The 13662-nt window shown below is 41.7% G+C and overlaps 1 protein-coding gene across 3 annotated transcripts; it reads right to left on the bottom strand.

Annotated features, from left to right (window-relative positions):
- Positions 1-1480: 1480 nt before the first annotated feature.
- On the bottom strand, positions 1481-13430 carry p4ha3 (prolyl 4-hydroxylase, alpha polypeptide III). Of its 3 annotated transcripts, none has more exons than XM_019274449.2 (13): positions 13198-13430; positions 12021-12175; positions 11682-11905; positions 9111-9260; positions 8983-9034; positions 8726-8889; positions 7669-7848; positions 4565-4629; positions 4255-4414; positions 4108-4170; positions 3575-3643; positions 2692-2788; positions 1481-2159 (listed from the first exon to the last, which is right to left on the bottom strand). In XM_019274449.2, the coding sequence occupies exons 1-13, from the start codon at positions 13386-13388 to the stop codon at positions 2089-2091; spliced, it is 1641 nt and encodes a 546-aa protein (XP_019129994.1). In that variant the 5' UTR covers positions 13389-13430; the 3' UTR covers positions 1481-2088. The 3 variants fall into 3 exon arrangements, with proteins under 3 accessions (XP_019129994.1, XP_010737972.2, XP_027135725.1); XM_010739670.3 differs by having other exon boundaries at positions 7669-7845; XM_027279924.1 differs by lacking the exon at positions 2692-2788.
- Between the last annotated feature and the right edge of the window lie 232 nt (positions 13431-13662).

Genomic DNA, 13662 nt, shown 5'->3' with positions numbered 1-13662 from the left:
TGCTCTCTCTCTCTTTTTTATTACCAAAAAGTGCATTTAGATCATAATTTAGACTATTATTTCTTTTGAATGGATTTATATGACACGCTTGTTGGCAATGAAGTTAAAGAGGCAATAAATTAAAACGACGCAGTGAAATGGTTCATAAAACAGGCATTCTCAGACATCACCAGCAGAGGGAAGCACAGATCTTCCCATTACTTATCAGGCTGTCTCAGTATGTAGTGATTCTCTTTCTTGAACCTTTAAAGAGTTTCTTTTATTTCTGCCTTGAACTTCTTAAACCAGCTTCTCTGTCAGTCAGCATCGTGTTCACGTCTATCTTTGCATCAGTCGTGCACACTCACTAATTCTTAAGAGAAAAACTAAAGCTGGTTCTCAAAAGTTCCCAAAGCGTTAAAGAGCCTGCTTCTTAATGTGCAGAAATACTGTACGTACTTGACAATGTGTCGATGTAGACTTATGGATGAGTTATGTGTGCTTTAGGTAGGTTGGACTATGCTCTGACATAGCAACAAGTCCCTCTGCAGCCATGTTTGTTGTGGTTATCATGGTAACAGCGAGGGCCACTGAGGGTGTATAGAACAAATCTCTTTGAATTCTGGGAAACTACGGCTTCGGGTTGTGAGACGGAGCTGTGAAAAGATTACTTTGATTTTCTGCTTCTGGTTTTATTGCATAAAAGCATTTAAACTTGGACGACATTAAACTCTGCTGCCTTGAAAAACATACTCATACGAATACTTGCAATGAAAACATTAAGTGCTTCAGAAAAGCAAGCCCTTCCTCTCCATCAACCCCAAAAATAATGGAGATAATCAAGTCCTGCTGTCTGATGTGCACCCAGGAATGTACAACATGCATCCAGTATACGTCCGGTTGGTATGTTTTCTATGTTCTGTGTCAGTGTGTGCTTGGAGAGCGCGTCTGTTTGTGTACACTGTGGGGAGCTGGAATGAAAACGTATATCACTGTGGGAAGGCAGAGGTATTATTACTCTGTCGCAGCTTTAGAAGAGTCCTTCATTCAGTCTGCAGGATGTTGACCAACATGGTCACATATAGAGGCCCCTCAGTACCGTGTGAGTCTAACCTCACTTTGTTTTAAGATGGGTTGTGACCTACTTTGACACAGATATCTGAGATATCCGAGTGGTATGCAAACTGCGATGGGTGTGTGAGTTCAGACATGAAATCTGGAGCGCATGGATTCCTGATCACTTGCCCTGCAGAGCATGATTAATGGCATACTCCGAAACTCAATAAGAGGCAGATCTGGATCATCTGTTACATCAAACTAAACTAAAACACAGGCAGTGATGACCACATGGTTCCTTTGACTCATAGCACCAGTCTAAACTGGAGGTCTGATGACCCATTGCAGAAGAACTTAGACCAAATGTCTGTTGCTAATCTCCTGTGTGTCGACCAAAGCAAGTCATGGAGACATTATCACATTTAAACTGACTTGAGTACAAAAATAGTTTATTTCTGGGTGCAACACAACACCAAGTAGAAAATCTTAGATGCTTTGTGTGTCATTTTAAACACATTTCACTGTGATTCATCTAGGCACATGAGGCGTCTTTGTAAACCCCTGCATCTACACATCATAAATAAAAATGTTTTAAAGTCGTCACAAAGTTCAGCAGTGTTGATTTGCAATCATGGGCCCAGTGTAGGCGAAGGGTTGCAAAATATGTCAGTTTTTAAAGCAAGCAGGAGGCAAACAGCATTGCACAGTTAACTGAAACCAGCACAGTGTGCAAAGGCAGAGGCCTCTCTCCATCTGCGGGAACTGGCCAGCAGGATGAAGAGAGCATTTGGCCTTTGGGGGCTGATTGCCAACTGCCTCACTCCTCTTCTAGCCCGCCTTTCAGCCTCGTGCTATCCGTGTCCACTGCAGTGGGGTACTGTACGCTTCAGGCTCCCTGGGGCCCCGGGCTCCAATCACAGATGCAGGCTCTCACCTCCCCTGCATGTGTGCTCACTTTTCTGGCTCCCTCCTTCTCTCAGCCTGCAAGCATGCCTCTCAATTGTAGAGGCTGGCTCTTGTACTCCAAGGGGCCCAGCTATCGCTCCACCCCTCTCACTCTTCAGGGTTCAGGCTGCAGCGATGCTGGAACTCTTGGCCATACTCGTGGATCCATTTGTTTGCCACTGAAACATACAGAAAGATATATCTTCAAGAAATCTTTTGGTATCCAAATGTTGGATGATCGTGTTTTAAAAGTGCAGCCTTCGCATTAATTTCTGATCATTTATACGGTTGCTAGAAACACCACAGCCACCAAATTCTTCTGCAGCTGCTTTGCAATGATTAACATCCTTCTGTTAGTTTAGCTGTGTCCCTAACACATATTTCATTCTGCAATTTAATGGTCCAGGCCAACCGGCAGCAGATGTTTAACTTTCAAGATGAGCACTCAGTGTCTGAACTGCACTCTGCAACATCTCTAAGTTCATAATGCAGCACAGATGTGCTCTTGTACATTAGCTCCTGTATAACAGGACAGCTAAGCACCGGATGACTGACAGACCATGATAATGATGCATAAAGAGCCTGATCTGTTTAAAAAGGGAACACAAAGCCTGATAAACTGATGTGACTCAGTATTTTCCATATTTGCTTCACTTCTTTGGCTCCTGTTTGACAGCATCATCACGTCATACTGAGTCTACTGGCTCTTACCCCATTTGTCCCCAATAAGCACAGGACAGCCAGCGTGCAGCGTGTCCATGTCTCCTTGACCATTTCTATGCAGATTCCACCAGAAGATGGCAGCTTTCTGCGACCAAAAACAATAAAAAACACTTTCAGTAAGTTAGAAAAGTTGCGTGATCTCAACTTAAGTTGCAACAAACAATAATTTTCTGGTTTAATTGATTAATTTACAGTGATTTAATCAAAACTCTTGAAATTTAGTTTACTAAGACCCAGAAAAGTACCTTTGTAGCTAAATGGGACGCCCCAGTAGCTCACCAGATAGAGCATGCACCCCATGTACCAAGGTTAAGTCCTTAGTGCAGCGGCCTTTTGCTGTTTGTTATCCCGCTTCTTTCTTCTCACTCTCCTGCCTGCCTTAAACTACTGCTATCAGATAAAGGTGAAAAAGCCATCCCTCAAAAATATATACGATTATTCTTCTGACAATCGTCTAAATGTCTCAGGAAGAGCTGAATTTCAAGTACTAGAGTTCCTGGAGTTGAACTGTTTGATTGATCATTTTCATCATATTACTAAGCTCTGTTATTGTCTGTATGAACAGCCAGCAAGTGTGATCTCAATAAAAAAAGAAAGGTGAAAACCCCAGGGATGGCCTGAAAACCTTTCACTGCAGCTCATTTATCAACCGAATAAACCGCCGCCTCCTCCGAGGCTCGACTATACAATAGCAGTATTGTGGTAAAGAATCTCACGGCTGTTGTTGCTTCGACATGACCTTTTAGCATTTTGACAGCTGCACAAGAGAATGTGAGCGAGGTGAAAATAAATCTAGCTCGAGGCTGAAAATGACAGGAAGACAAAAAGAGGCAGATTTAAGCTCATCCGTAGACATCAGCAGGGTGTTTACCTCCACGACAGGAACACTGAAGTTGGCGTAGATGAAGGCTGTGGACCCACCTGCCTCGACAGAGCTGAGCTGTGGAAAAGGACATTCCTTCAGAGTTGTGTCTTGTGTTTATGGGCTCATGTTATGAAAAGCCACTCTGTCTGCTGCACTGTTGCCAAAGCCTTGTATTAAAGCCATTCTGTTTTTAAACACAATCCAATTTAACTCAACTGTTCACTTATTAATGATAATAACAATAAGAACAACATAAAAATGACAGATTAGGTCAAATGGATTAAATGAGCAGAACAAGCAGACACACAAGAGATTTAAGAGTGAGCTTGGTTTCAGTTTGTTGCATAGCAGAATATCTATAAAAGTCTAATTTAGGTAATGAGGTCACATCTTTTTTGTTCCAAAGTCTTGCAGCACTCATAGCAAAGGTCTGACCTCTGCGTTTTTAATGAAGGCTTTGGAAAGAGAAGAAAAACAGGAAACAGGTCCAAGATCCTCTGGCTGCTATCGGGGTCATAAGATGGTTTAACTTCACTCACGTATATCATAAAAGTTGCCACTCGATTCCCAGTTTTCAGCTTGTACACCGGACTTGAAGGTGACTGGAATATTAGAAAGTTGATATATCATTATTAATGCAAGGTGTATAGTCATATAATCAGCATGATAAACAACAACCAACTTACCGTAGCATGGTCGAAGTGAGGCTCGTAATGCCCACCAATCCCATAATTCACCACTTGGAGGTACTCGCCATATGGATGCTTTACGTTCAGACCTGTGAGTCTGGAGATCTTCTGGTCCAGCTTCCCAACAGTGGACTGAGCTGAGCCGTTCAGCCATGCACTAGAAAGAAGACATCATTCGCATGCTGTGATTTATTTCCACTACAAATGTGTTTCATTAACATTGCAGCAATAAAAGACTGCTCCAAAAAATTAGTTTGAATTCAGTTATTGACGATAAACAGGCTGTTGTAAACAAACTAATTGTTACCTCTTGCTGATGCGATACTCTGCGGTTTCTTGTTTCACTCCAGTTGCCACCACAGAGCGTCTCAACTTGACAGCAAAGACAGAAAACAGCATTTTATGTTTGCGCTCGTTACAGCAGCCAAGCTTTGATGTCCAGCTGCAGAGCCCTGACAAAACGTGAGTAATCGTCTGACAGCACACTCCAAAATAAAAAACTCAAGGCTGATGAGAGAGAGAGAAAAAAATGACAGATTCAGAAAATGACAGATTATTTTTTTCTTGTTCTTTTGACTACAAATTATCCAAAAATATGCACAGGGGTTCCTCTTTAGAGTTCAGATGCTGTACCTACAGGTATCAGTTCCTGGTGGCATCATCTCAGAGTCTGAGTTTGGAAGGGAGTCTCAGGAAATCCAGATGTTTGGACCGAGTTTTCCATTCTTAAAACTGAGCCTGTGTGATTTATCTGCAGAACCATCACACTGGATTTCTGCTTCCCAATTTGCGACGGGCACAAAAACTGGTACAATGTTCATGTTGAAAACTGGTGTAACACAATATTTCTGATTCATTTTGCAGGTCACATTCCTCACTTCCAAAAAAGACCACAAGAGAGATGACTTCATTCAACTCTGAATGGCTTACTAAAAATGGATTATTTCATACGTCAATTAATCACCAAGACGCCAATACAATGACACAACTCCACACAAACAGATCTGTGTTGTTGCTACTGTACATCCCGGCTCCTTCAACTAAAGCATGGGCAACGTGCAGAAAGTCCTCATGGTTACGAATGCTGCTCACTGCTTCAAACTAATACCATACACCGGGCCTGTTTTCAATAAACCCACAAGCTGACATAATGATGAAATAAGTACAGGGGTTTCCATCCGAGCAAGGATGGAAAAATCACTGAATAATGCCAAAACCTCACAGAAACTATAGGGCACCAATTGAGTTAGGACACCAAATATTCCCTAAAGTAACCGAGTCAGCAAAACCGTGAGCGTCTCTGAGGATGCACTGTAGCTTTTCATTAGCTGAGCAGAAAATTCAAAGTTGCTTTCAAGATAGACACTAAAGCTCCATGATAGCAGACTGAATCTTACCAGTGGAGTCCTGCAGGGTCATTTTGTCAGTTTGAGGCGCTCGGCCAAGTTTTCGTAGTAATGTATCCCTCATTCCTTTAAGCCCTGCTAAATGTTTGGAAGCAGACCAGCTCTTCCTCCATAAGGTCTTTCCAGGATCTTTCAGTAGGAAAAAGGTACACGGTTGGCAGCCAGAGAGACCCACAGCAGAGCACAGTAATATATGCATATTTATATATAGAAACTACTTAATGTTCCTTTTCAACGGCACGGTATAATCAGCTAAATGTACTAAATTTATGAAAAGGAAGAGTTCTGATTAAGCAAAACGGCCCATTTCAAAACATTATATTATCATATATATTATATAATTAGATCATAGTGATTTATTGTTGAAGTTGGTGGAGATATTTGCACTACTTTTTATACTTGCAGTAAGAAATCTGATAATGTGTTTTTTGTATGTAAAGTCTTCAACTGGAGAGTAACTACGACTGTCAGTTCAATAGAGGTGAGGAGAGTAGAAGTCAAAGCTGCATGAAACAGATCTGTGTTTCTCAAACATTTCTACCACATACCACCACAAAATATTCGCCTCTCCTCTATTTTGACAGACATTAAATCCAGCAGCGTAGGCCGACTCTAATCAGCTACAGACAGTTCATGCCTGAGGTTTATTCCTAAAAAGAAGATTATTTATTGTTGACTGTTGTTGAATCCTGAACAGAACCAGTTCAAGAACCAGGGCTCATTTGGTGTTTCTCTTGCGGTTCTCTTGATCTGCACTTCTCTTCCTAATATTTCCTGTTTGGAGCCACAATTGTTGAGTTTTTGAACCGTTCATTTAACCTCTGCTTACTCATCATCAATCTCACGCCACATTTGAACTAATCATGAGTGTATGTGTGCACTGTGTGAATGAACGTGTCTACATATCAGGATGTCCTAGTTTAATTTCATTCAAAATATTCTAGATGGTTCGACATGTTTTAAACTATTTTATCTCATTAAAAAACATTTCAGAGATTCCACCAAGTACAAGTACCAACAAGTACAAGTACCACAGTGGTACCACAGTTTGAGAACCAGTGAAATAGAAAAAAGGTGGACTTCATTACAGAATTTGAGTAAATGAATTTAGTTACTTTGCATCACTGACAAAGACAAAAGCTTTGTTCACAACTTTTTAAATAATTAAATCCAGCACTGCTTCCAAGGAGCACAGTCAGTGATGACATTAAGAGAAACAGCACCAATGCAGGTGAACACACAGCTATGTTGCTCAAAGTCAGAAGGCTAGAAAACATGAGAGCGATGAAGATGTGGTAGATAGATATTGACACATGGTAAGTGATACCGTGTGAGTGTTGTTCTTATCTCAGTCTGTAGAGATCAGCTGTACTGTGCCTGTCTTTGCACAGCTCATGGGATATACTGTACTGCGTGCCATCCAAGTCCCCTTTAGGCCAGAAGCCACAGTAAATATCTCATTTTGAGATTACACTCCAATAATAATAATAATGAGGACTTTCATAGTCAAAGGCTGCCAATTCCATTACACGTTTAATTTCAGAGAAATGGGCAGCTAACGCGTTGGCAGATGTCCAAGAGGAGAAGAAGAAAATGTGCTGGGAAAGACGATACCAGCAAAGCCGACATCAACAGAGGCAATACTAAACAACACCAAGAACATGCACGAATACAAACAATATCCCCAGTGTTGGCTTTTTGTGCAAGTAATCAGCTTGAAAAGGTTTGTCTAGAGCAAAATGTCACATTCATTTTCTACCACCCTTCATCCATTTTAATTTCAACAACAGACTCTCTTTGAACTTCTTCCTGTTGCCAAGAAAAGACAGCTTCACTTTTTGTGAGTCCCATGTGAAGGAAATAGTACAACTCTTCCATTTGTTGAGACAGCTCTACAAAACAAGTGATTACAGACCTGTCGTAAACATGGCTCTTCTTAATTCCTAAAAAGCTGACATATCTGACACAAGTATTTTGTTTTGACGGAAGCGATGAGGAAACTTACTCCTGTATGGGCGAGCCCCTTGATGTCCTCGGCCTCTGCGTCATTGATGAAGTTGTGGTAAAGGACCACATACGGCTGCAGGCTCAACACTTCACGTCGTACTGGCAGCAATAGAAGTCCGGGATTGCCATTGGTGAAGTAATCGCAGAAAAGTCTGGGGTTTTCAAAATGCATTGGCTGCTAAGAGAAACAGCTGAAGTCCATTTACAAGAACAAAACAAGAATTATTTCTTTTTCATCTGCAAACAATTATCCTTAACATTGCTCTCTGCCCACATACAGTACTCCTAAAAGCAAATGTGACTTTTGAATAATTCAAGGCTTTTTATAGCCAAGGAAACTTCAAGTACAACCTTTCAGGAACAAAATGAAACTTGAGAATTTTGTCAAATCTGTGGCGAACTAGTTGCAGCTGTTTAAAGGAAAACTGACAAAGAAAAGGTTCCTCAGATGGAAATATCCCAACAGCTATTTGACGGATTGCCAATGAATTAATTCGACCTTCTTGGTCCCCAGAGGATGAAGCCTATAGTATCTTTGGTGATCCCCCAAGGTCGGACCTTGAATTTTCCAATTCTTTGGTTTTTGACCAAATGTTTGCAAACCTAATGACATTCCCAGCAAATATTAGCACACTAAACTGAGGTGGTTACAGACATAATAAGCATTTTACCTGCTAAACATCAGCTAAGTCTGAGGCTTTGTTTACATCCAAATGTGATTTAAATAAAATAATGCTGTGAAATGGCAACACATGCAGGAAAATAACGACCTCAAAGCCTCTTTGTGCAAATGGGTTGCACTCTTTAACATGACATTAACTCACTGATGGACTTTTTCCTCAAACATAGGCTCAAATGTGCAATGAACACCATTCAAAAAATGTGATTTATTGGCTTGTCCTTTCAGGAATAGAAAAAAAACAAAGTTCCACTGCACATTTGGTCATTATTATACAATTAAGAATACACTTGTCATGTTAACTTTTCCCTGATCTCTTTCAGATATTTTCCTTAATGTACAGTATGTGTTGAGAACAAATAATTGTGTTGTATACCTGAGAGCCTTGGGTCTGGCACAGTCTCTCGTAAGTGTCCCTGGTCCTTAAATACGTTGAGGTTGGTCTCTTCAGCCCACTGCCCCCGACTGATTTGGCTGGACTCGTAACCAGCAGCTTCTCATATTTCTCGACATTCTGCAAAACTCTTCCATTCATCGGATCTGAGAAGAAACACGTGTAAACAGTTGTTATACATTATAGGGCATGTTTCTAATTACAGTACAGGCTAGTTTAGAGAGGCAGCTCAGAATTACCATGATGCAGTAACTCCTGAGACAGGCTGAGAGCAGAGGAGATGTTTCCTGTCTGAAACAATGAGAGGAATTTAGGGCAGTGCACTCAATCAATCATGTCACAAATGACCATTTCTTAAGTGTCCTACTTTAAAGTGAGAGAAGGCCAGGTGATCCAGAGCGTCCTCCAAAGTCCCTTCATTCTCAGGGCTCCACTCTCTTCCTGTCCCCCTGAAGAGACGCACTGACTCCTCCAACCACTGCACTGAGTGGTAGTAGTCTTCCTGCTCGTAGGCCACCTGTGTGAACAACTGAGTTACTTTTAATTACTATTATTTGGCATTTTAAGTACAATTATTCTCTGGTAGCCAGCCTGTCACTCTAAAGGTGGCTAGGTGACGCATGCCGGGCCGTCTTCTGGCACTGGACTGAAGGACCAAATGTCAGCCAAATGTCTGGTCCATATACAGGCATGGCTGTCAGATTTGGCTCAGCGTTAGAGTTGTTAGACCATTTTCTTCTTCCATCACGTCATTGAGCTGGCATTATTTTGTCACTCTGGCATGCTTGCTTTTAGGCTCCATTTGGGCCAAAATATTTTGGCCACTTTAACTTTATTTGAACTTAAATTGGCATTTTCCACCGATGGGGGAATGGGGATAACCGCCACAGACAATAGAAAACATAGTATCTTTTGGATGAATTTAACTAACTGCGTACCTTTTTTTGAGATGTCAGTGTTTTTGATGCTTTCTGTGTGGCTGGCTGTGTTTTGTTGTGTATTTCTGATGCTGTACAGACCTGGCTCACTATCACACATGATTCAGACCATCCACTCTCCCAGCACTCTACCTCCCTACCTTCTGGACAAAGGTCTCAGTCTGATCAGTAAAATGCTCATCACAATTTGCCAGAGTGATGTCTACAAACTGCGTCTTTGGTCTGATGAGCAGTCCAAAAATTTAAGATATTTCTTTTAACATAATATGAGGAGGAGAAAAGCAGCACGTCCGCATATCCGAGCAGCTGGAACCAGTAAATATTTTGAAATTTGGTTGGTTCACTGCCACACATTTCTCTGCAGCATGTCAGTTACAGAGTACACCTGTAAGACTTCTCAGTAAAGTACATTGTTGACTGAGCTACATGTCTGTTGGTCACCTCGAGCATTATTTTTACACTAAGACAGTCCTGAACACTGGCTGCAGTATCTCCCTTTACCTGCTCTCAAACCCCTTTTGTAGCCGACTTGACTTGATTAAGTAGGTGCTGACTACAGGTCTGACAGCACCCACACAGAAACAGGGTGACACGTACTGTAGCTCCTCCCATCACAGATTAGATCTGCAACCCCTCCAGACAGCACACAAACACACACTTCCAGTGTACCATTTAACCCAACAAACACACACATTGGGTTTACACCCAGTGCATCACACCCCGTAATTTAGGAGCTGTTAGACTTTAAATATCCAATAAATTCTTAAAAATAGTGAATATTCTGCAGGTCTCATTACTGCCTGGTCTTGAGGAGCAGTTTAACGGGCATATAAAAGCACGTGCAGGCAGATCTTTTACTGACAACACCCTAAAACTAAAGCATCTCTGTTTACAGATCGTCTCGGCACAAGTGAAGGCAGGCTCTGCTCTTTGCTCCAAACACTTCTGCTGCGTGAGATAATGTCTTTTCCGTACAGCGTGATGTGGCTCCCACACAGTGCCCTGCCCTTACACATCACCACTGTACAAACAGTGGAATTTATTGTGGGGAAACCTTTCTTTTTTTCTTTCATACTTGTATAATGGTGTATTTATCTTCACATGAAACAGATTCCCAGGCATGCAATGGGAAGAATTCCACTTTTTTCCAAACCGACTGTCTGGATTCCCACCACACACAATGACTGACAGGTTTGGAAGAAAACTATTTTGCAGACCTTTGGAGTGGGATGTTAATCAAGGAGAGACATTTTCACACCCACAACTTAATTTCATTTCTTTACATGAGCAGTTGTAACTTATTTAACTCACTCACCATGAAGAGGTGAAAAACATGCAGAGGTGGAAAGTGACAAAGTACATTTACTTAATCCTGCACTTAAGTACAATTTTAAAGGTACTTGCACTTCACTATTTAAATTTTATGTTGCACTACTTCTTTATTTGCAAGCTACACTGTTTAACCTGTGGTTCTCAATATTTTAGGCCCTACACAAAAACTCTGTCTAGTTGGACCTACTAGACAAACATGTTGCAAATGTCTACGAGTTGTTAGCAGTTCTGCCATTTTGCCTCTAAACTTCCCAGATGGTTCCATTTTAATAATTGTTTGAGGTCCAAAGTGATAAAAACACTATGACGTTTCACAAAATAGCAAAGATAAGGGAAAAAAATTTATAGGCACTTTGTTTTTTCAGCTGTCTTTCCTCATTAATCACCTTACAATTTTATCTTTGGACGGGCCCGACCTTTACATACTGTAGCCTGCAGACTGAAGTAGTTAAAAACTCCACCTCGATCAGCACAACTAATAAATCTAATAATGCATTTTCCTGCAGAATGAGTACTTTTGATATGTTAACTAATAACACTTTCACGTAATTTCACTTTTGTAGGATTTTGAAAGCAGATCTTTTTTTGTATTGGTACTTTTTCTCAAGGAAAGAATCTGAGCACTTCTTCAGCAAACAAGGATTTTGTGGATTAGATGGATTGCGTACCTTTCCAACAAGAAAGCAGTCATCACCAGACAGCGGAACAGACACTGCAGGCAGGTAGATATCAATGGGTTTGCCATTAGTGACTCTCTGGAAACGACCCTTTACGAGACTCGGAACTTGGAGAGCGTACACATCCTGCAGCCTCATCAGCCCCTTCGCGGCCCCCTGGAGGTCTTCCAGTTTGGGTAGATCTGCCTCTTCCTTCTCGTAACTTGACCTGAGAGCTGGACAGCAGAGGGCCAAAAGGTGAACTGGGGGGGTTGGGTGGTGACAGCAGAGACGATGGGGGTGTTAATCTATCACCACCAGATGTGTCTGTGCAGAAGGCAGCGAGCAAACCTTGAGTGTTCTCCAGAGCTTCGTTACTGTAGACAAGATTTAACCACTCTGACTGAAGCCGCTTGATCAGGGTGAACGCCACCAGTGGGTTTGCCATTGCAGTCGCCGGACCTTTGTAAAGTTCAGCGTGCAGGTTGGACACTTTGGCATAGAAACTGTGGGAAAGAACATGGACTGTGGTGGTGAAAAGAAAGAAGAGGCCAAATGCTCAGTGTTTCACATGTAGCCGGGGAGTCCGGAGAACCTTCAGGGGCTCTTGAAGAAGAGTCAGAGGAACGTTTAGTTGGGTATGTTGGTTTTAAAATATCTGGATTGTTTGGTACTTTAGGATGATACACTGGGAATAAATGTACCACATCATGAAATAACCAACAGAAAGAGAGAAAACAGCTGTCATTAACATTAACAAAAATCTAATCACTCAGTATTATGACTATTAATGGGTACAATAAATAAGCCATGTTGCCCGCCTGATTTTCCATATGAAACATGGAAAGCTGCTGCAGTTACCACTATCATCGTCGCTCCACAGTCTAATGTTTAAACAGATGAATAAAGCTGATGCATGGCATTACTCATTTTCCAACCTCACACCACAAAAAAAACTCCCCCAGAATTAAGCTACTGTTTGAAATGTTGGAGTAATTTCCACTGAGCAGCTGTTAAATCATAAAGCATAAACTGCTGGAAAGTGACTTGATAAATTCAGTGTCTGAGTGTGTCTGTCTGGATGAAGGCGCAGCTAATAAAAACATGAAACCTGAAGACTCTAGTTATTGATTTGAATTGTGTTTTCTAACCTTAAAACATAACCTAGACTGTGTTTTTCCCACGAGTTTGGAGACATGAACTCATTTCTTTTCTTCCTTTTGTATAATTTGATTTAATTGCAGGATTGTGGGTTTGGAAATGAGACCACATCCTCATGTCTTCATGTCCAAACACTTCTTCCATTCACTGTCTGTGGATGAGCCACACTGGATGATATCACCACCAGTCTCTCCTTGAACTTAAACAGAGCTGTGAATTAGAGCAGATTTGTCCTTTAATCCTCCTCATACAGTTTACATACCCTCAAAAAACTCTGGGAAAATCAATGAATTATGCAAATATTAAAACTCCTTATCTCTCTTAGGCAAACAACCACCCACAGTGAGTCTCCGTGCACGCCACTCACCGCTTGATGTCCTCCAGTCTCTCCAACTCGTGGTCAAGGTAAGTTCTCAAGTAATCGATCAGCTTCCTTTCAACACTGATCGCCTGCTTTACGTTCAGCAGCGACGTGTACATCTCCCCCACGGACACTGGGATCACAGCTGCAGTCAGGAGAGCCCAGCTGAAGTAAACACATGTTGATAACTTCTTCATCTCCAGCACAGAAAATAATCCGTCTCTTCTCCTCCAGCAGCTCCAGCTCCTCTCTCACTCCCACTGATCAGCTCTGAGGATCTTCAGGGTTTGTCCACACGGGGATCTCCCTGATCTGCTCTGAGATCAGCTTTCCCCCACTGTTCATGAGGCAGACCTGCAGCCTGCAGAGTCCATTCAGTTTCTCACCACAGCACAGAGCCGACAGGTTTATTAGCGGTGCCACAACAGACATTAAACTTTATGGAGTTATTTATGGTGCAGCGAGCTGCTC

This window comes from Larimichthys crocea, chromosome VII (assembly GCF_000972845.2).
Source record: "Larimichthys crocea isolate SSNF chromosome VII, L_crocea_2.0, whole genome shotgun sequence".
Taxonomy (NCBI): Eukaryota; Metazoa; Chordata; class Actinopteri; family Sciaenidae; genus Larimichthys; species Larimichthys crocea.
This window is presented reverse-complemented; position numbering and strand designations above follow the sequence as displayed.